Source organism: Pangasianodon hypophthalmus, chromosome 17, assembly GCF_027358585.1.
Source record: "Pangasianodon hypophthalmus isolate fPanHyp1 chromosome 17, fPanHyp1.pri, whole genome shotgun sequence".
Taxonomy (NCBI): domain Eukaryota; kingdom Metazoa; phylum Chordata; class Actinopteri; order Siluriformes; family Pangasiidae; genus Pangasianodon; species Pangasianodon hypophthalmus.
This window is the reverse complement of record NC_069726.1, coordinates 11,676,504-11,700,169: the sequence shown is the minus strand read 5'-3', so window position 1 is coordinate 11,700,169 and position 23,666 is coordinate 11,676,504. Positions and strand designations below refer to the sequence as shown.

General features: G+C 39.5%; 2 protein-coding genes across 6 annotated transcripts in view; one reads left to right on the top strand and one right to left on the bottom strand.

Annotated features, from left to right (window-relative positions):
- The first annotated feature begins 2,423 nt into the window (after nucleotides 1–2,423).
- kcnj15 (potassium inwardly rectifying channel subfamily J member 15) lies at nucleotides 2,424–5,689 on the top strand. The gene is made up of 2 exons (XM_026941733.3): nucleotides 2,424–2,740; nucleotides 3,343–5,689. The coding sequence occupies exon 2, from the start codon at nucleotides 3,383–3,385 to the stop codon at nucleotides 4,475–4,477; it is 1,095 nt and encodes a 364-aa protein (XP_026797534.3). The 5' UTR covers nucleotides 2,424–2,740; nucleotides 3,343–3,382; the 3' UTR covers nucleotides 4,478–5,689.
- A 124-nt stretch (nucleotides 5,690–5,813) lies between these two features.
- The window catches only part of erg (ETS transcription factor ERG), a 46,400-nt gene continuing 28,547 nt past the window's right edge, over nucleotides 5,814–23,666 (bottom strand). For 3 of the 5 annotated variants that reach the window (XM_034312524.2, XM_034312529.2, XM_034312525.2), the window contains 9 exons: nucleotides 18,990–19,249; nucleotides 15,385–15,533; nucleotides 12,592–12,795; nucleotides 11,559–11,639; nucleotides 9,965–10,036; nucleotides 9,537–9,599; nucleotides 9,263–9,319; nucleotides 9,005–9,052; nucleotides 5,814–7,852 (listed from right to left, as the gene is read on the bottom strand). In XM_034312524.2, the coding sequence (XP_034168415.1) occupies nucleotides 7,332–7,852; nucleotides 9,005–9,052; nucleotides 9,263–9,319; nucleotides 9,537–9,599; nucleotides 9,965–10,036; nucleotides 11,559–11,639; nucleotides 12,592–12,795; nucleotides 15,385–15,533; nucleotides 18,990–19,249 (1,455 nt within the window). In that variant the 3' untranslated portion in view covers nucleotides 5,814–7,331. The remainder of the gene's footprint in view (nucleotides 7,853–9,004; nucleotides 9,053–9,262; nucleotides 9,320–9,536; nucleotides 9,600–9,964; nucleotides 10,037–11,558; nucleotides 11,640–12,591; nucleotides 12,796–15,384; nucleotides 15,534–18,989; nucleotides 19,250–23,666) is intronic. The other 2 variants (XM_034312527.2, XM_034312528.2) reach the window with 1 other exon arrangement.

The following is a 23,666-nucleotide window of genomic DNA, read 5'->3' as shown; positions in this document are numbered from 1 at the left end:
CACAAATGGTTTAGTGGGGTCAGGGTGTTTAGAATGGGTGCTGAGTGTGCTGAGCTGCTGCAGGGCTTCATCTGCCCCTGGATTCCATCGTAGCTCCTTTGGGCCGTTTTTCAAACGAGCAGTGAGAGGACTGGCAATAGAGCTGAAACCGTGGAAGCCTGCAGAACCCAACAATCGTTGAAGCTCTTTGTGGTGGGGACAAACCATCCTTTGACGGCTGCTACCTTGTTCTGATCCATAAAAACCCCTTCCATGTTGATGATGTAGCCAAGGAAAGACTTGTTTGAAATGGAATCCAGACATTTCTCCTTTGACATGTAGGTGATATAGCATGTTGTTCATGAGACATTGGAACGCAGAGGGCATAAAAGAGAGTGCATATGGCATTACGCAGTACTCGTAGGGTCCAAAGGTGGTGCTAAAGGCTGTCTTCCACTCATGATATGGTTTCATGATGGAGGGCACTGGTTTGAAGCTGAATGGGTTCGGTGCTGTGCGATATTGAGCCTCCTTCTATGGGCCAGCCATCCAGAGCTTGAATGTGGTGTGGGTTCCAGAGAGGTTGAGTGGCGAGCTTGAGTTGGTCTGCAGTGGTCTGGTCTGCACCAGCATCTTCTGGCTGTACTAGAATCGATCAAAGCCGAAAGAGTAGAAACACCTGAGTACCTTATCTGAATGGAAGGATTTAGTATTTATTTAGTATTTAGAGGGACCATTTAGTATTTAGAGGGACCATTTATTCAGTATTTAGAGGGACCATGGGCAGTTGTGGTGTTTTGTGTTGGGTGCCCGCTCTCTTGGTGGTGGTTCTGAATGTGTGACTGGACGCACAGGGTCCTGGAAGACTTGATGTTTCTCGTTACTGCAGTAGAAGCATAGCCCAGACCTCTTTGTCTTTCACACTCTGGGGCAGTGAGCTTGACTTTTATGCTCAGAGCTGAATGAATACTTCACAGTGAGTGATTGTGATGAGTGTGCTTATATAGAGTGTGGTGGTAAGTGAGTCCACGTGTGTGTAATTAGAAATCGGGTAACTGTGAATGTGACAATGAGAGTGGTATGTGGGTGTTGTAGTCCAGAGTCCATGTTTGTAGTTAGAGGTGCATTGTGGGAAATGGAGTTAAATGCCGATTCTGGCGTTGACATGACACTGACAGCAAATGACCCCATTTCATCTGTTCATCTATATATAATTTCATCTGAAATTATGCAAGACTTAAGTTTTCTTATTAAAAAAAAAAAAAAAAAAAAAAACATGGGCAAAGCTGAGCCATTTAGATTTCTAGATGGGGATGCAGCAAAAAAAAAAAAAAAAAAACTAAAAAACTAAGAAACTAAAGAGATCCATTGCATTGCAACGTAATGAGTAACAATTACTATAAAGTTATTATTGTGAATCACAATTATTATAAAATTTATAAATTTCTTAATTACATGTCTGAAATCATGCTTAAAAATTTACATACTGTACCATTAAGACTACAGAAGTCAGCATATTAGAACTCCCTTGTAATCCTCTTATCTGTACCAAATTATTACCATTTGCTCAGCATTATGAACATTTGGGTGCCTTTTCACATGTATTAATCACAAGGTGTGTGCATGTGTACAATAATTACTCATATTGTTCATTAACTACAGGTGGAAATCTCTAACTTTCCTCACTAATTGAGTGTAACATATCAGGTGTGCATCTTATGTTACTGAACTCCAGGTCTTACATGGATTAAATGTGTCAAAGGACATTAAATAAATTCACATGAATGGGTTCAATTAAAGAAAACAGGTTAGACCACAATATTCCTCTGATATAGAAATAAGAGCCAGCCCTGTAGCATTCTTCCACATGACTACCTGTATGGTCATGGGTTGTAATTTAATAACAAACTAACATGCTAACCTGCAGAGCAGCACTGTGGTAGCATGAGACAAATTACAGAGTCTAATAATCTTCTGACCTCTGCAGACCGCAGAAGGTCACAGCTCTGAACAGCCCTGATTGAGCAACACAACTCTACATGAGGGGGTGAATATGTCAGTTTTAAAATAGGGGTCCACATACTTTTCTGTAGTTGGTTAAACAGTAAGAGATTTGTCTTTTATAGAGAAATAATAAGAGAAGTCTGATTCACTCAGTTATACTATGGATTGTGCTCTTCAGGAGTATGTCCCAACCTGCCATGGTGTGTTTTTGATTTTAACTTTGGTGGACCTTGTAGATTCAATGCTTATAGTGTATCGCTAAAAAAAGCCATTTATGAGATTAGGACAGAGGTGTGATCTCTGACAGAGCTGTTTAATTAGAAAACGGATACAGGAGCTTTATCCATTTTCACAGAGTGGTACTGAATGTTAAGGTGCCAAGTCCAACCTAGTTTACAGTTTAACCCTTTTGTGTGTGTGTGTGTGTGTGTGTGTGTGTGTGTGTGTGCGTATGTGTGTGTACATGTGCACGTGAGTGTTATAAGCTTGTTTGAAGTAAAAACAGTTTCAAAAAGGGCACTTGTAAAGTGAAAAACATTTTTAATCCAACCTCCCCTACTGATACGATGAGCGTGGGAGCAAGAAGAATTATTGAGAAAAGTTTTGCTTTAGTTCTAAGAAAGGACAATAGAGAAACAAGGACATTGTGAAATTCGTCCAGGGAGGTGAAAGCCACTTGGTTTCACATTACATTAAGTCACTGGCAGTGCAGCCAAAATCAGACCCACCTCGAAGACACGACCGAAGGACCTTGAGAGTAAGTATTCTTATTATTTCTCATATTCTTATTATGACTGAAATATCATTTTAATGTTATATTATGTTTCCAATAAAATAATAGGCATTGTTTTCAGTCTTTAATTAATTTACAACTTAGCCTAATTAATTATTAACATTAATGTTTTATTATCATTAACATTTACGGTTCTGCTTTTAATAACAACTATTCACAGCAGAAGCATAAAAAAGAGATGAAACATTCTGTTTTTACCAAGCAGTTTTCAAGCTTTATCTATTTTTACTGTGATTAAATACAGTGAGAGCTATCACTATTACGATTATACCATAGCAAAGGATTTGTGTTTAAATCAATAACAATGGGATAAACGCATGAAGTTTGCCTTTGTATTACCAGGGCTTCAGTTGTCTATATAGTCTCTTTGCTCGTTGAAACAATCAGTTGGATTTATTGGGTAAAATGAGTTTTTGGAAGAAAAAATAAACACACAACTAAACAAAAAGAAAACTAATATGGTTGATTTTATGTCTGGTTAATTAGACTATTTTTGAACCAAAGTAATTACCTGTGTCAGTGTAAAAGTGATATTATAAATCTTTTATGAACTTTTTTCATTGTAGAAACATTGCCTGAATTTTAGCTGAATACCAGCTGTACAGAATGAATGGAGGAGTCCAGCGGCGTGTGGTGTCTAAAGATGGCCACAACAACATCCGTATTGACAACGTCGAAGGCATGGTGAAGCTCTACCTGCACGATATCTGGACCACAGTGGTGGACATGAAGTGGCGCTACAAACTCACCCTCTTTGTGTCCACCTTCCTCACGACCTGGTTTTTCTTTGGCCTGCTTTTCTACCTCATTGCAATGGCAAATAATGACCTTAACATTGAACAGGCATCAAACCACACACCGTGTGTGATGAATGTGGCCACCTTAACTGGCGCATACCTATTCTCCCTTGAGTCACAGACCACCATCGGCTATGGCTTCCGCCACATCTCAGAGGAGTGCCCACTTGCCATCTTAACACTGGTGTTACAACTGGTGCTCACAGGCCTGGCTGAGATCTTTGTAACTGGCGCCTTCCTGGCCAAGCTGGCACGGCCCAAGAAGCGGGCTGAGACGGTCAAGTTTAGCCAGTTGGCATTGGTTTCCAAGCACAAGGGCCAGTTGTGTGTGATGGTGCGTGTGGCCAACATGCGTAAGAGCCCGCTGGTTCAGTGTCAGCTCTCAGGCAAGCTGCTTTCTTCCTATGTGACTGAAGAGGGTGAGAAGATCCAGCTCCACCAGGAGTCTGTGGACTTCCAGTTAGACTCCAACAAGCAGTGCCCTTTCCTTGTTCTGCCTCTTATCTTCTACCATGTGCTGGATGAGAGCAGTCCTCTGGCCAGCCTCACTGCTGAAAACCTGAAGGTGAGTAACTTTGAACTGGTGGTCACCCTGAATGCCACTATGGAGTCCACAGCTTCCACCTGCCAAAGCCGTACTTCCTATGTTCCACAAGAGTTCCGCTGGGGTTACGAGTTTAAGCCCCTTCTCTTTGGCACACATGGGGGCAAGTATGTCACAGACTTTAAATATTTTGATGAGATTCAGATCAGCAATGACACCTCGCTTCTACGGGAGCCAAGGAATGAGAAACTCCTGCTAGAGGATGAGTACCGTAAAGACTGTACAGAAGGAGAGAGCACTGATAAAAAGGACATAGGGCTGAGTTTCCCAAAGGCATTGCAGCACAAAGATCTCTGTTAAATGATAGCGCGAGCATCACAATGAACACTCTCTATCCCAGTTTAGATGATCTTAACTGCAATACTTTGGGGAAACTCATGTTGTCATGTACCAAGATGGCACATGAAAGTAGAACACATAGATTACAGAAGTTCCACACTGTCTGTCAAGGACCAACATATTAACGCAAAACAAATCTGAAATAAGTGATTGTGCTGTTCAAAATGTTACCTTACTCAGAATACTAAGTTGAATATTAATAGAGAAATATATGGGATCCATTCCATTGTTTGCTAATCATTCTGAGACATTATAATCATTCCCTCTCACATAAACCCCATCTTAAAAGTCAGCAGCCTGGCAATATGTCCAACACCACATCCTCTTTATCATATAGATCAAAGTGAATTATAAATTCACAGTTATTTATGTATTCATCATATTACATGGACTTACAAATAATGCATTATATAGTGAACGGAGTGTGGCTGCAACCAACAGATAGATTTTCAGGTTAAGTTACACCTACAATAGCAGTAAAGGAGATGAGAGTTATTAAAATTAAATGAATAGGCATGGCTTACAAAAGGATTAAAGCTTCAACAGAATATTAACAGATAACCATTACAGGACAGAACATTTCTCTGGTGATGCAGTGTGTGTATTCTATATACAATTGCTTGATAAAATGGAACATCTTACTAGGGGGTTTGTTATTTGTCATTTATATTGTACAAATTACAGCATTCTAGAAGAAGATGAAAATGAAGATATTCAAATATGGCTAAAGGAATTTTAGTTTCATTTTAAACTTTATTTTGGTTTTGAAATATTGTTTCTATTTGCTGTAATTCCTGGATTATTATGACATTGGATGATATTCTTTTCTCCTCATAATGTTTCGAACAGTCTCATGTTTCTAAATTTGTTGTGGCAACATATGGACACATGTTAAGCATGCTTAGTAAGAGTGTCATTCTATTTACACATACACACATGCACACACACATGCACACAGTTTCAATTGACATTATTATCATATTATGTTTATATGCCTTATTTAGTTTTTTTAGTTATTTAAAATGTATATGCAGTACAGTAGTTGGTAATATGTAACGAATCCTCAGTACAATTATATAATAGATGGAAAATGTCAACAATTATTTAATAGTGAAAAATCATTAATCCATTCACCATTAAACTTTATCAGTTTATAGTAATTCAGTACTTGAAGCAAATAATAAAGCAATAAATTTATTTACAAAAATGTAGGCTTTTGTCTTATTTGTAATTTACTATAATGCACTTAATAAAAATGTAATTTACTATAACACCATTCTTTACACATAAAAAGAAGTCTGGTTTCAAAATAGTTTATTAAATTTACTCAGTAGAAAATCATATAATTTATGAAAGTATGTTTTCCTCCATTTGTCAGCAATCTCAGAGCATCAGTCCAGTTGTTCAGCTGTTAGAGATTTACAGATTATATTCTTCAATCTGTAAATGCTGCTAACACTGAGACAGGTCTGAATGCCAAACCAGACCAGCTTTCACAAACAATTCATTTTACATCGGCACACATGGCTTACATTTGTAAACAATCATATATAGAGCTTAAAGTTCAAAGGCCACAGCTGTTCACTTACTTTTTCTAACTTTGGTCCATGTTTTTGGTCCCCTAAAACTATCATATAAATGTCTGTATTTAGCTGGCTGAGATCAACTCGTAGTGTTTAAATGCATAAGTTATATATCTATCATATAAAATGAAATATAACACTGAATTGTATACTTCAATCTGACAAACGCACAGCGTTCGCGACTCAGAAAATAATAATAACAACACAAAAACTGGTACTTTGGTAAAACCTTCACCAATGTGTGAAGAACTTCTTCAATAAGGCACTGATTTTAAAAATCCACCTCTGTCTAAAAATGTCTGAGGTCATTTAAAACACTTAAAGAATCTTTCCATTTCCAGTTTGTTTTTTTACAAAATCATTTTCAAGGTTCTTCCCTTTATGAAATTAACAATCAAGTAAATGTCTCTTCTTGCCATATGAACTACTATGTAGTATAGAACTGATAACTATGGCAGTTTATATCCAAAGCAGTAATACTTGATACTTTCTTTACCTTCCTTCCATCTCATTCCCTGACTAATACTCAACATTTTCCATTTTCTCTCTCTATGAGTCATTCTCTTACTTTCACACCTTACCCACCTGTTTAATTCATTTACATCTTACTAACTCTCTCTGATATGTTTGTTCAACTTAAGGTAGTTTAATACTTAAAACATATAGAATAATACATAACTGTTCATGCACCTATATTTTTTTGTCTTTGGTAAAATAAAGCCCTTTTTACATTAATGCAACTTGCTAAATTCTCCTGTTTCACATTCTCTTAATGACCTGCTGCTGACCTTACAGTCTGGAACATGTTTGCATTGCGTCCAGAGGCCATCTTGTGCCCATAAGAATTATTGTTTAGCCTTCCAGACAGCATGTACAAGCGACTTGACCTTGAAATGTTTCTTGCATTGTAGTCGAATTGTGCAGGACCTTTTGTTTGCATTGTTATTTTGCATTCCTTGGATAATCTGATGTAATTTAGACACACTGGCCTAAATATAATTGAGAACCTCTTAAAAATTATTGGTTACAACATTCCACAGTCAAATTCTGGTTTCTTTAGGTGTTTGTTATTGTGTGTCTCCTCCATCCCCTACTTCCTCCTCCTGTGTAGATAATTATACCACCATATCCAGTTCCCTGGCTCAGCACGAAGCTGCTATTTTCAGCCTCTTGGGGGCGCTCCAGTTCAAGTCAGGAGAGGTGCTGTTATTTTCCTGCCCATACTGAGACACCTAGTAATAGGTGCCCAGGTGAGGGGGCATATGGGTGGCTGGATGGCGTGGACTGGGGTAGATGCCGGCTCCAGGTGAGTTCCAGTAAGGGTTGGGTGCACCGAAGAAGCCGGAGGAAGTGACAGGCAGTGCCTGGGGATGAGGTGACACAAAGTTCATTTTCTGCGTATGGGGGTGGTAGGAGCTCACATAGGGAAGATCAGAAGGGTATTTGTACATGGCCGACTCAGGAGGATGAGGCTGTAAGGCCTGGGCAATGCCGTGGAAGTCGAACTTGTAGGCATAGCGCTTGCCGTGCACCTTGGTCATGATGTTTTTGTCATAGTAGTAGCGCAAAGCGCGGCTCAGCTTGTCATAGTTCATGTTAGGCTTACTCTTACGCTCTCCCCAGCGCCGAGCCACCTCGTCTGGGTCGGTCATCTTGAACTCGCCATTTGTGCCCTCCCATGTGATGCAGCTCGAGTTTGCGCTGTCCGAGAGCAGCTCCAGCAGGAACTGCCACAGCTGGATCTGACCAGAACCTGTGGGGACAATCACACAAATACACACCATTACATTCACACACACTGCCAGATAAAAATAAGACAGAATATTAGAGGAACATTTATCAATATTCAATAAAAAGCATTCTCAAAAAACTTGACAGATTAAACTTGATAAGAGCTAAAAGTTCTTAAAACTGTTCAAAAAACCCAGCTAGCAGAGAACATTAGCCAAATGTTCAACAGGTATTTGGCAGGTTGAGGGTTAGTCTGTAATGTTACCATAATAATGTCTTTTATAATACACTTAAAAAAAAAAAGTATGTCAGTTAAGACATATGAAAGACAAAAAAAAGTATATCAGTTAAGACATACAAAAGACATAAAAAGATTTGTATTTCTTAACTGATTAAATAAAAACAGTTCCTTGTAGTGGACTCGGGCCTACTGTATGTACCACACTATCACCATACCATCACCATACTGTACAACAATCAGTGGTGCCTGTAAGACAATTGCAATGAAAAGATCGACAAGCCTCCCCTTCCCCCAACTAAACCCAGCTTCTGTGTTAAAACTACATATGAGCTGTTGGCAGCTCTGTTCCAGCTGGTGCGGGGCTAATTTCTGGACCAGAAAAATGTTAACAGAACCCTGAAATGTACAAGACAGCCAGATCCACTGCAAGGAAACACTGTCAATCCATTTTCTTTACAATCTAAAATATCATTCTTAGAAGTCTAGGAAGACTTCTGCACCTTTTATTTATTTATTTATTTATTTAATTTTCCCCATTTTCCCCCCAATTTGGTCACCTGCCAATTCCCACCCATCGGCCAGCTCTACTACATCATACAACAGCTACCAGCCCGGGAGGGTGAAGGCTAGCACATGCTTCCTCTGAGACACGTGAAGCCAATTGCATCTTTTTGAACTGCTGCTCATGCTGCAACATAATACACTTTGAGAAAAGCACTATCTAGCCTCTTCCACACAGAGATGGCCAATACTGCTCCCTTGACCTCCAGCCACGGATGGCTATGGCATTGTCGGGATTCAAACTTGTGAGCTCCTGACAATAGGGAAAATTCTTTTCTGTTGCCCCACTTGGAAGGCCCAATCTGCACCTTTAATACAAATCACATCCAAGGTAAGGATGCAAACTTCACTGACAGTATAATTCAAAATTACCTGGGTTTGCCAGCCTGCTGCTCGTTGGTCCCAAAACCTGATATGGATCTTACATATGTGAAGTTATCAGTTAGTGCAATGATTACACATGACATATTACAATATTTAATAGCTGCATAATAGATAAAGGTAAATATTACTTTGTACTACTGCAATATACTGAGAAATGGGACATTTCATTGCCAAGATTAGAGTTGTTTGTATCATGTTCCAGCTCTGATACATTGAAGTGACACATTAGGAAGTAATAATTCTCACCAAGCTGTGGCCTTTGCTCCTCTGTTTTGGTGACAATGGCTGGTGAGGACTGCGAAACTAACACATAGATATGCATAGAAAGTTCACAATGTTTCTGTCACTGTATAACTAGTTACTGCAACTTGTTACTATTTCAGGCAAGGGCAAAACCAACAGACCATGGACACCCATCATTCCTGAGAATTATGGTAATTCATTTAATATTTTGTTCAGCCAAGTAGAAAAAACACTGGTTGTATTTTTCTTTCGTTTTTTTTTTTTTTTTTTAATTTACCTTTATTGGTTGATGCTGACTGGGGTGGCCATGCAGTTCGTCTGGCAGCTTCATATGCCAAATCTAGAAGGGAATGGAAATTAGCTGCACTATATTGTACATGCAGTTACATTAAACCCCACGGGAGGGCGTGTGTTTGTGTGCCCTGTATCAGTCTATCAGTATCTGTGCGCGCGTGTGTGTGTGTGTGTGTTTGTGTGTGTGCAAGCTGAGGGCTGGTTTAGTTTCTGTGGTTGACCTCAGGGAGTGAAGTAAGGAGCAGTGAAGTGCCACACTTCACAACAAGGGAAAAAAACAGCACTGTGATTAACTATGCACGCTTAACCATGATGCACTCATATCTGCAAATATTTTCTCCTCCTTATTAGACCATGTATAACGTTCTTATAATAATCAGATATGAATAGGGAAGCAGAGGCAGAACTGACCTGGTCTTGCTGGGGCTCTGGGAGTGTCAGGTGGGTAGACGGGAGTGTTGGGGAAGATGAAGCTTGCACCTCCTGCACAAGACATTTCTAATTACAACAAGATCATGTATAACACATCTTCACAAAATACAGCTGAGTGTAAAGGTTTTCCATCCTAGAATGTTTTTGGGTGAATAGGGCAAAATACATTTGATACGGTCCAAACGTTATTATATCACAGCGCTGTTGAATTCTCAAATCTGATTGGTCAAAATGTGCTGAATCATTTTCTACAACAGCACGGCTCAGAAAATACATTTTTTGTAATTTGCAAAGCAAATTACAGCTCTATATTAATGTGCTCCTTTTAATACATTATTGTTTCTATAGTAAAAACCTCATACACAGGGAGTTGTGTGAGGAAAACACAGGCTAATTTAAGCATAATTATAAAACCCTTTTTGTTGTTAATGTTGGAATTCAACAAAGAAAAATATGGTAACCTTTTGTTAGAAGATTTTAATTTAACATTGTTGGAAGAAGGCTGAAATGACAGTGCTTTATAACAGTCAGATGTAAAGCTGTTTGTTGAAGTCTTCCAGTGAAGGGAAGTATTCAGGAAAGAGCAGTTTGCACTTTGAGGTTTACCAATAACATGACAAGCTGCATTTTTTTTGCTTTAATATTAACTTCAAGCAAAAGCAAGAAAGAAAGACAGGCCTGTAACTGTTTACAGCTGTTATTTATAAGTGATATCTAGAAATAACTTGTTTTGCAGACATTCCATCACTTTAAATTTAACTATGGATGGATAGAATGTATGATGTATTCTTCTTAAAGAAATCAAAATGTGTAATTGTTGACTTTGAGTTATTAGAAAACAATCAACTCCAGGCTTCAAGTCAGGTGACATCCCATCAACCCTGATTGAACCATGATTTATTTCTTACTTAAAGAATGTTTCTATCACATTCAGAAAGGAAGATGCTTTTGAACTGCTATCATTCAATTTTTTTTCACTGTTAATATCTTGAAACACTATTTCACCATGTTTGATATTGTGTAAATGAAGAAAAATCTGTCAAACACACAAAATATCTTGCTCTATATTACTTTTATTTGCTCCAAAAGGTGTGCAAACTTTTGCACTCAGCTGTATTTATCTTCTGACCTTTGACAGTGGTATCAGTCCAAACTGGCAAGCACTTCAAGTGCAAGAAAAATAGATATACGGAGATAACTACAGCACAGCATGCACCTGAAGGCCCAAAACAGGCAGAGGCTATAAGCAGAGTGCTTGTTAAATCTACAGGAATGTTTCACGTCATCATATTAAAGCTGCATCATAGAGATTTTGGCCACCAGAGAATGGCCAAGTCAGAAGGTCCTGTTGTACGGAAAAAACTATAATTCTCTGGCAACTTCACATATTCAAAAGAGTATATAAAACTCATTTGATCTGTGCTACCAAAGCCGATTGGTGCCACCTGCTGGCCAAAAACTCTTTTGCACAGCATTTTGGCTGTTGATCCTCAGTAAAGCCAATGAGCATGTAGGCTATGATGCACATACAGAGCACCTGTCCAGTTGCCGAGTGATGCATGAGCCTTCTTACCTGTGTTACGTGCATGCATTAACCGTGGCGAGTTTTGCAAGGCTTTGTCAACATCGTCTGAAGTCAAATGGGGAAGTGGAGCTGAGGAAGAAAACATTCTTTTGAAAGAGGGGAGTGGCAAAATACAAAATATATAAAAAAAAAAAAAGAAAACAGCTCAAAAAAACCTTGTGGTGTGCTAATACGATGGAGAGAAACAAAAGGAGGGAAAGGTAGAACGAGAGAGGGACAGGAAGAAATAAGGGAGAGAGAATAGCAGAAAATGGGAGGGGAAGATAAATAAAGAGCTCCTGGTGTAAGTACGGCTCATGCATCATTATGATAGAGCTGCAAAATGCCAAATGAAACATTCAATCAGTAAAGTTAACAACATGCAGCATTCACTCTTCATAAGTGTGTGTGTGTGTGTGTGTGTTTGTGTGTTTAAGAACCAGGGAATTTGTGTTTTTTAGCCAAAAGCAAAAGGGAGAATGCTGAGATGGAAAAGAGGCATCCCTCCCTTTCCCATCACTCACTCCACTTCTCTTTAAATACAGAGAGACAGGGAATGTCAGGGTAGTGCTCTCTCTCTCTCTCTGTCTCTCTCTCTCCCCTTTGTCTCAGTGCAACTCTTTCTACATATTTCTGTCAAATAAATATTCTGACAAATTCTGACAAATTTCTGTCAGTCTTTTTTTTATTCTGTCTTAATTCATAATACTGTATTATGCTCATATTTGAAATGCTGACAACTACACAGCTTTTCTCTTTTTTTAAAAAAAGAGCACTTCACATTTCCCATTATGACCCCATATAGAAAATAAGGTGTAGGAAATGTGACTACAAGGATAAGCTGGTAGAAAGTGCACACTGTAACATGAGCAAATTAATAAATACACCCACTGAACATTTGGTTAGAAAGTACTGATGTCATAATGACAGCAGTAATTTCAACTGTGTGTGAACAGTAATGTTACACTCTCTTTTTTAGTGTATGAAATAGCTGTGTGTGTGTGTGTGTGTATGTGTGTGTATGTGTGTGTGAGTCACTCACTCTCCCGTAGGTAGTGGAGATGGGACAGTAGGATGTCAGCGTTGTAGCTGGGCGTGAGTCGCTGGAAGTCCTCTTTGCTCATCTTGCAGAGCTCCTTGCCATCAATGTTGTGGAAGAGTGAGACGTCCACCTCCAGCAAGCCATACTCCCTTACAGCCCACTCCAGCCACTGACGCACGTGATCCGGCGTCCATAGCGTGGGGTCTACAACCACACACACATGAAATCACTTATATATCATTCACTTTGTTTATTTACAGGTGTATTCATATGCTCATTGTTGCACTCAAAGATTCATTAATTGTATTAATTAGTGATGTCTATAGTAACAATTAGCTATAAACACTTAGTTTCCAATGCATTCATTCAGTAACCACTTTATACTGGTCATGGTCATGATGGATCCAGAGGCTATTCCAGGAGCACTGGGCATGAGGCAGGAATACACCCCAGATGGGACGCCTGTCCATTTGCAGGGCACCAAGCACACACACACACACACGTACACACACACACACACACACACACTTATTCACATGTAGGGGCAATTTAGCATAGCCAATCCATCTAACAGCATCTAAACCAGAGAATCCAAAGGAAACCCAAGTGAACACCAGAAGGACATATGAAACATATACATTTCATATGTTGCATACGAAACAAACCGTAACCCGAGATTAAATCAGGGATTCTGGACCTGAAAGGTGGCAAAACTACCCACTGCACCACCATGCCACCCTTAAAGCCAGAGTCACCATAATAAATTAAATCATCATTGGTAGCAATGTCCCCCTACCTGGGGCCCCAATCAATGACTTGAAAAGCAGATTATAAAACTCTGGACTTGAATGGATTGTAAGACAGTGCTGAGGTGAATCTTATGGGTGGCATGGTGGGGCATTTGGTAGCATTGCCACCTTACAGCTCAGGATCTAACAGCGTTCCCAGTTCAATCCTGAGCTTGGGTTACTGTGTGTATGGAGTTTTGTTCTCCCTGTGTCTGTGTGGGTTTCTGATGGGTTCTCCGGTTTCCTCACACCTCTCTAAAACAAGCCAGTAGGTATATTGGCCTTGGTGTAAATGAAAGTGCAAATGTATGATGGACTGGTGTCCTGTGCAGGATGTATTTCTGCCTCACTCTCAGTGTTCCCAAGACAGGCTCTGAATTCTGAATGAATGATGTATTAATTTATAAGCTCATATACAGCATTATTATGATTTCTAAGATGCCAATTCATCAAGAATTTAAAAACAGCAGCCAATAAATATGATCAATTTGGAAAAGTATGTAGGAACTCCTTCAGAACTTTTGGCAAGACACTTTTTGGTCACTACATAAATCCATAAATTATTTAATCTCTTTATTATAGAGATGAAATATAATAAAGAGATGAAATATATTTCATCTCTTTATTGAAATATGATAATATTATCATATTTATTCTGATTTATTATCAGAAATTTGTATAAAATATAGTAAAAACAAAGAAACTTTTACGATTATATTATTAGTATTCTTAGCCTCTTTGTACTAGCATGAAATTATAATTTTTAATGGAGGCTACAAAACACTTCTGTAAATCGCTCAATATAAACAGCACATTTATAGTAATAAATATGAATATCTTAATAATCCAGGGGAATGGTGGAATATTTGTAGGACACACAATTCTTCTCTGAGACTCGCTAAAACAAGCTAATTGTGATTCTATTCTGATTTGGCAGGACGTCATTACTTGTCGTGAGTAAAACCTGGTCTAAAACCATCTCTAATGAAGCACAGAGAGTTACAGTCAGAGTTCACTGTACCAGTCTGTGTAATGTAAGTATGTGTAACACTGCCCATGTCTGTCCACAATGTTGTTTTAACCTTTATTAAACCTTCTTAACCTTTCTTAGTCCCACTGAGCTCTGTTGACCCTCCTTTTACGAGCGAGAGCTCACAAATCTGTTGAGCTCTGTGCACTTAGGGATGTGCTTCCTGCCGCTGCATTCCTGCGTCCCCTGTGTCCATTGTCCCTCCACTGAGTGAAAACAGGATGCACTAAACATGCTGCCTCACTGTGCCTGTCAACTTTAGCTGAGGAGGAAGTTGCATTTGGGCTTTTGGGGACAGAGGGTGTTGCTCAACCTGAGAAAGCCTGGCACATGCACGCATATGAGCACACACGCGAAAGCCTGGCATATGCACGCATATGAACACACGCACCCACACACACACACACGCGGTATTTGCAGTCAGGTAATTAATGTTTCAGATATGAAAATTAAATTATGACTATAAAATAAATTATATTTATATATTATATATATAAATTATTATATATATATATATATATATATATATATATATATATATATATATTATAATTTATAATTTATTTTATAGTCATAATTTTATATATATATATATATATATATATATATATATATATATATATATATATATATACACAGACACACACACACACACACACACACACACACTGTCTCCAGATGAACAGACCTAGGTGTGTGTGTGTGTGTGTGTGTGTTTGTTGGGGAATCTCTGAGCTCTGATAAGAAAACCTCTCTCTGTTGGCAAAGTTCACTGGTCCCCACCCTTTCAGGGTTCTGACCCAAGGAAGAAGTCTAGACAAGCCTAACACACAAACACACACACACACACACACACACCCAACAACTTCAACAAATATAAGTAAATGAAGACAGGAATGGGAATATGTAGAGTCATAGAGTTTAATGCGTGCAAGTGTGTGTGTGTGTGTGTGTGTGTGTGTGTATGTGTGAGACCTGCAGGTACAATGACTCTGCGCTCGTTGGTCGTCATATTGGGAGGGACGGCATGTTTGTCATCCATGTAGCTGCTGTAGGTCATAGGAGCACCATCGCCTCCACTTGCCATCTTTCCTTTCCCCACACTGCAGTCATCTGGGGAGCTCCTGTACAAACACATACACACATACAAATGAAAATATAGTGAAATACAGACATAATCTCAGCATTTGATCTGTACTACAGGCAGATAGAAAGAATAGCAGGCAGACATACAGAAGTCTATAAAAGTGAAGTAAATCATCTCTGATCTCTGCTGCGGGGTATAGCTCTGAAGGCCAGAAGATGAAGACTGAAGGAGCTACACATAATAAATTTATAGGCTTTCTGCTTCCAGGATCCACTGCTGCTTTTCATTATGAACTAAACATCTTGTGAGTGAATGTTTGCGCCTGCATGGCCACCACTTCCTGTTTGGTCAGCGAACTTGTGGCATTTGCAACCGAAATGTGGCCACATTCACTTCATTTTTATGATCTTGGCATGAGATGTGGCTGCTTAGAGCTTTTGATGAATAAACATGGGTTCCAGTTTGCAAATGACTTACAAACATTTTACTTACAAACAAGCAGTGAGTGATTACTACGTAGGGGTGTGTCATATTCTGGGAATGGAAGGAGATATCCCAAATAGTGCTTGAAAATTTAACAACTTCAGAGGCATCATGTATATTAAAAGAGGTGAGACTTCTTGCTGTCAGCCATGCATTTTTCTGGAGTCCCTGATATCCAACTGGAGGGCAGTCCAATTTTATAAACCTGATCTTATGAAAAAGTTGGAAGAGCAATTTAATGTGATTATCTTATCAACTGCAACTTTTCATACAAATTAAGCTGTTTAATTTGTTAAATATTTGCAAGTGTGAGACCATTTGGCATTGATGACATGGACTAGCTATATAATGTGCCTAAATAATTTAAAATAGAGGTAAATACAGTTACATCTGACTGAGGATAAGACTGGCACTTAGCAGTCTCACTGTCTCTGAGAGGACATTTGTATTCATAAATTGGCATATCTTTGAGGTGCAGTCTGGCCCAAGCCTGAGGCAGCAGATGTGCAGGATCACTGCTGGAATTTCCCATCAGGCTCAGAACAGCTTGCCAAGGACACAAACAGCCTGCAGCCCTTCTTACTATCCCGTTCATGTGTTGGCCACCTATTGGCCTTCTTAGGAACAGTAGCTTACAGTGGGCTTTCAATCATGTTACACGGCTCATTACAGACTATAGACACTACACATCAGTATATACATGCATAAATTTCATGTATATACACAAGATCTCAGAAGCACATGTACACTCACATTCTTTTGCTCTCCAAGTGACTAAAATTCTGCAGCATATCCGACCACCTAAATCCTTCTCTTCTTGTCCTCCACCAAAGCCATACTAATAATCCCAAAGGAGTCCTCAGTTTCACTTGCACACTCATAAACGCCTGTGACTGCAGACTCCATCAAGAGCCACTGAGGCATTTTTTTTTCAGAATACACTCACCAGTTTGTTCCCATTTACATCTATACTGTTTAACTAATTGAGCATGACAGACCCTTCATCAGAAAAACCGCTCAGTCTCAAATCTGTGTGGCAGGCCGTGTTGCAAAAAAGCTCCAAAATGTCTCTCAATTGGACAGCAGGATGGTAACCATATTGCATTTTATGTCCTAGGATCAGTTCCCACTTTTTAGAGTTGAGCAGGTTGGGCAGAAGATCACATGGTGTCACCCATCCAAGAATTTCTGTTGACTGTGAAGAGTGGCCATAACACCATGTGGTGGTTTTGTTCTTTTTTTGATAAAGAGCTGAATAATAGATGTGATCAAGTACACAGGAATAAGAGGACAAAAAAACAGTTTCTACACACATAAGTTATTCTTTGGTGGCTCCCCAAGTAAAAAAAAATCACATTTTGGGTAAAATGTTTGGAGTTAAGGCCAGTTTACCTTCACTAAACCTATCTGTTCCCCAGGTTTACTTCAGCTCTGTAATATTGACATGCTTATAGTCATAAGAACACTGTTGCTAGTCAACTTGTAAATATGAACAACACCAAGCATTAACTAGATAATGACTGAACAATTTAGCTAGCTAGCAGGTAGTCATTAAATATTTTAAAAACAATAATATCACAATAAAGTGGCCGTACAAACAAGACAGAACAATCAGGAATACCATCAGTTCCCTCAGATGTGTTTGTAAATCTGACATCAACTAATATCACACTGTAATTACACTTAGCATTGACCACTAAACAAACATCTCTGTGTTCTGCCATATTGAGAAACATAACCAAGAGAAAATTCTTGGGAATTTTTACTCCTAAAGTAGTGAATACCAGAAGAGTGAGATGTTTTCATAAAAATGGTGACCAGAACACCATTTAAATGGTGCATATATTTACAGGTGCTATTGAAATAGTCATGGGGAGTCAGCACATTCCCTTGTCATGTCTCTGTCTCTCACTTTTATTGCTTTTTGCAATTATATATTCTCAGTGACAGATTCTCCAGAGTAAGGGGCATCTACCCATTAAACCTCCATCACAGAATTACTAAATATATTAGATCATAGGTACATCTATTTTGCATCACCATTTATAATGTCATCAATGTATAATAGTTTAGCTTAACCACAAAGATACACTGCAAAAGAATTATTCAATACAAAATGTAATACATATTCAGGCAATGTAGAAATGGCTCATGTTAATTATGACTTTAAAAAAATAATAATTTGAACAAATTATTTTTTGATCTTGTGTGATTTGATGACTTGTGATGGATACAAGTTGTAGTGCTTATAGCATACTGGTTCATACTCATACAAAAAAAATGCTCATATTCCATTATATTCCTCTTTCTCTCTCTCTCTCTCTCTCTCTCTCTCTACTATATGAAAGTGTGTGTTAATCTGTCTTTTCTGCTCAGTATGGCTTCAGTTCAAAATCTTTTTCGTCTGTATCTCTAGTGTGTGTATATAATGAGTTATAAATATTTCTAATGTGGCAGTCCATAAGGTAAAGTGAGGGCTTAATAAAAACAGCTGTTTTGAGTTTGGGATCCGGCTGTAGCTCGACGTGTCACTGCATCTGAGTGTGTGTCTATGTGTCTGTATATGTGCGTGCTGGTGGATTCATATTTAGCACTGTGTGAATTTGGCTCCTGTGCTTCTAATGGCTCCTGATGGATGAATTTCAGGCCACGAAACCCAAACAGCCATTTCTCTACCACACACCGCCCTTCATTTCTGCACCAGTAGCAGACCTCTCAAGTATCAGTTTCAAGCAACACTGGCAGACTCACTCTTATTGCTATTAACCAAGCATACACACTCACTCACACTTCAACAAGCTAAGTCTAAAGCAGCCCGAAATGTTTTGCCCAATGAGCAGAAATGTAATCCAGCAGCCACCAAAAGAGTGGAAAATTTTAAAAAAAAATTTCAAATCAGTTTGGTTAACTTCATTTTCAACAAAAGAAAATGACAGATGCAGTCTAGCACTGGTAAAACAAGAGTGGTAAATGTCAATTAAACACTATATAACCCAACTGTGGTGCTCACCTAGAGCCGTTCACCTGACCCACTCTTCCACCTCCTCCTCCTCCTGTGGTTCCTGCTCCTCCTCCGTTGCTGCACTCCATCTTGATGGTGACACGGCCAGGTGGAGAGGTGAGCCAGTCCTGCTGTGTTGCTCGGGGACTCAGCTTACTCTGGCCATACTCACTCACTGCTGATGCTGTCATGTCTGGCTTGGCCTGCTGGGCCACGCTGTAGACACACTCAAACAGAGATTGGTCCTCACTCACCACAGACAGCGCCTCCTACAGATAGAAGAGGGAGTAGAGAGATATAGTGTACATATATAAAAATGGCACTTTGCTATTGTGATATTACTACAATCCAGAGGTGGGTAGAGTAGTCAAAAACCATACTCAAGTAGAAGTGGTGTAAGTGGTGTTACTAACACAATTATCCCAGTAACCAACTGCATTAAAAAGAATTCACTACAGAGACTACAATCTTAAAGAGCACTTAAAATGGTCTCTTTAAGCATCCAAAGGGTCTTCAGTAGGAAAAATACAACTGAGGTCTTGCCTTCCAGAAAAGGTTCCAAGTAAAACCCATTTAAAACCTAGAACAGTTAATGATGCCAAGAACCCTTTAGGAACCTTTTCCTTGCAGTGTAACATGCTACTCTTTATATAAATAACACACACTCACCAGCCAGTTTAATAGAAACAACTGTATTCAATAAGCCAATCATGTAGCAGCAGTGTAATGCATAAAATCATGCAGATACAGGTCAAGAACTTCAGTTAATGTTCACATCAAAGTGATCTCAGTGACTTTGACTGTGGCATGGTGGAAAGTGATGGTTTGAGTATTTCAGAAACCGCTGATGTGGGATTTTCATACACAACAGTCTCCAGAGTTTACACAGAGCAGAAACACCTTGAAGATGAGAGAAATCAGAGGACAATGGCCAGACTGGTTCAAGCTGACAGTTATAAACCACTCTTTACAACTGTGTTGAGCAGAAAACCATCTCAGCATGCACAATATGTCAAACCTTGAGGCAGATGGGCTACAGCAGAGGACCACACTCCTGCCAGCCAAGAACAGGAATCTGAGGTTCACCAAAACTGGACAGTACGTACACAATATGACCATGTTAGATTGGTGTTAGATTTGTGGAATGTGTGGCCTCTTGTGAAGGTGTTGCAGCCAGTCGAGAACCAAATAAACACAAGAATCTCTGGTGAGCAGAACATCCACAGAACTATGGGAAAAAAGTAACAGAAACAACATAGCTGAATAAAATGAAGTAATGTAATCCTATAATGTTTGTCTTACTAATTTACTTGAGTAAGAGTGGAATGTATCCTTTAGTACTATTCAATGACTCTCTATATAAGAGTGGACAGCATGGCACCATTCACTCTGATTGCATGTTTTTGAAGCCTTTTTTGGCTTGAAATGGGAGTTGCCATCTTGCAAAAAATTGGAGCCAGAGACTGCAGAGTAAATACAGCTGGACAGGCAGTGGGCCTACCTCTCACCCATACACACTGGGGGCAGTCGTGGCCTAATGGATAGAGAGTCTGACTTGCAACCCGAAGGTGAACCTGAAGGTTATGGGTTCGAGTCTCGGGTCCGGCAGGGATTGTAGGTGGGGGGAGTGAATGACCAGCGCTCTCTTCCACCCTCAATACCACGACTGAGGTTTGAGCAAGGCACCGAACCCCCAACTGCTTCCCGGGCTCCGCAGCAAAAAAAAAAGGCTGCCCACTGCTCGGTGTGTGTGTGTTCACTACTGTGTGTGTGCACTTGGATGGGTTAAATGCAGAGCACAAATTCAGAATATGGGTCACCACACTTGGCCACAAGTCACTCCACTTCATATTAGTGATGGACACATATGTGCACGTGCACAATTCATTACCTAAAATGCTACTTAAAATGGCGTGTTGGCTAACTCAAAGTAGTAAGTACGGCATTATGAATTAATACTGTATGTAAAATGCTAAACTGCAGTTGTATTATTTTCGCAGGCATATTGATTTTACCATTGCCAGGAAAAGATTTTAGAACTTTGAGTCATGACTGACTGAGCTGCTCTCCATCATTTTCATGTAGCTCTGACACTTGCTACCCATCTGAATGGAGAAGTGCTCTGCTTGTGTTGTCAGTGGAGTCCATCTGAAAAGGAGTGACTGGCTAACCTTATCAAGATATTTTGAGCGTTAACTAAGGTCATGCAGTCAATAAATTATTATGAAATTCAGCTAATGTTAGCTGCCTTGGTTTATCTCATCTCCTCATTTACTCAAGCTTGGATTACTAGTTATAATATCAGTACAACAAGCTAGCTTAGACATCAAAATGAGCAACATACTGGAAAAACTGCAGAGAACTCCCAGCTCAACGTGTGTTAGAACAGTTTACAGCAGAACAGGATATGGCTTCGCTACAGAACTGTCAAGAGATTCAGGTGCATGTGTGTTCATGAGGCTTGACTGTCATGTCCAAAACCGTCAATCAACGCAGCAACCCTGCACTTTTATTTACCAGCAAAACACATTTATCAAAAGAAAAAACATAGGGGGAAATATCACAGTCAGCTGAACTTGTAAAAATGACAGAACACTATTCCTGAAAATAATTTGCGAAGACTTACAATGAAAGTTCCATTTTCGCCCATTCATGAACATGGGAATGGGCGGGGTTAAAAATTGTATTGCGGCCAGCCACTAGAGGGCTTCAATTTTGACCCTGTTACAACGTCCACTCATATCATATCATATCATATCACTCATATAAACAGTCATTGGCACTATTCAATAATACTCAACTACTCTTTCAAGTAAAACTTATTTACTTATATAAGTAAATGTGAGAGTAAATGCAGTGTGTTACTCCATCACTTTTACAGTCATACTACGGACATAACATGAATTCTCCAAAATGAAAGCTTCTCAAGCCCTGGCATCATGTCTGTGCTTTAATTCAAGCAGGTCTGTGATCAGTGAGAGGAAACAGACACCCTGTTGGGAACCAGATTAAAGAGCGACCTAACAGTTCTCGGTTCACGGCTCAGATGCAAAGGTCATTACTGCAGTGTTGGGCTGGAGCGAAAAGAGGCATCAAGTTGCACTCACAAAAACCACACCCACCCATTTCCCACTGGCGCTGTTACTACACACTTAACAAACACCAAATACACACACACTCACTCAATGCCCTACATCCAGCCTCACACTTCCTCTGTTTTTTATCTTATGGAACAACTCATCAGGGCAGCCACTACTGGAAACAACCATAAAGCCTGTCCCAACTGTAGTAGGATGGTTATGAGCAGATAAAATCGCAGCGCAAAGTGCAGAGAGCTCTAAACTGCTCAGAAAGTCTATGGAAAACAGCAGACATTTTGCCAGATTGAAAATGAAAACAGCATTTGTTTTCACCTACTTAGATTCCAAAGCATCCGATTTTAGTGCTCATAATCAACAACTATAAAACACTGGAAAGCTAACGTTTTTTCAACCGTTCTACTGTCAGCCATTTCACCAATCAGCAGAAGGTTTTAGAGTCAGGTTTTAGGTTTTAGATTGGCACAGTTTTTAGTCTTTTAATGTCAGTTAAAGCGCTAGAAAGCAGAGCACAGCTTAGTTTCCCTCTTCCATCCAATCTATCAAATCTACACATGATTTTGCCTTAATCAACACCATGAAATTTCCTTGGATGGACACAGCATGACTCCTTTAACATAATCACATCAACATCTCATCAGTTCATCACCAATGCAACAGCTCATCTTTTAGTAAGTGAATAAAAAAATGAGCAAGGCTGAAAAATGTTGAGACTTATAACTTCTGGGTATTTTTTAAGGGAATCACTAACCCACTATAAAGCTAAGACATTTAGTTCCAGGTCTTAGTCCTGTATATTTTATCCACACATGGCAGCTCTGATCTCAAGCCAGTGCTCATATAATTGTGTTCACTAGGATAATCACAAAGTGATGATTTTAGGTGGCAGATTTGCTTTCTAATCGCAGTGAGCCTGGAAGCTCTTTAATGCTGAAAGCAGCAGCAGTCAGGAAGTATTCTGCTGGCCCTTCCTGCATCAGAGCTCCAGATAGAGAGGATAATGGAAAAGAGGAAAAGCCTATCCATCCACATTCTAATTGTGATATGGCCATGGATAGAGAGACAGAGAGCGAGAGAGGCAGACAGAGAGAGAGACAGAAATAGAGAGAAATAGAGAGAGAGAGAGAGAGAGAGAGAGAGAGAGAGAGGTGGAGGTGCGTGACGCACTGTCATTAACACCATAGGCTTAGGAGGCCATTAACCTCTAAAAAAGGTCAGCAAAGCGCCTGTGCCCTTACATTTCCCCAAATCAGCAGCTCACAGACACTGTTGTTTTCATAGCCTCTCCCTCAGTCTTGCACTCACCCACTCACTCTTCATTCTTTGTCATTCACTCACTCATTTATTCACACTTTCACTCACTCACTCTCTCACTCACTTATCATTCCTTCCCACTTACTCTCTCACTTATTCACTCAATCAGTTATTCGCTCATCATTCTTTCTCACTCACTCACTCATTCTTCATTCTTTTCCACTCACTCACTCACTCACTCAACCACTCAATCTTCATTCTTTTCCGCTCACTCACTCACTCACTCACTCACTCATTCTTTCTCACTCACTCACTCACTCACTCAGCCACTCAC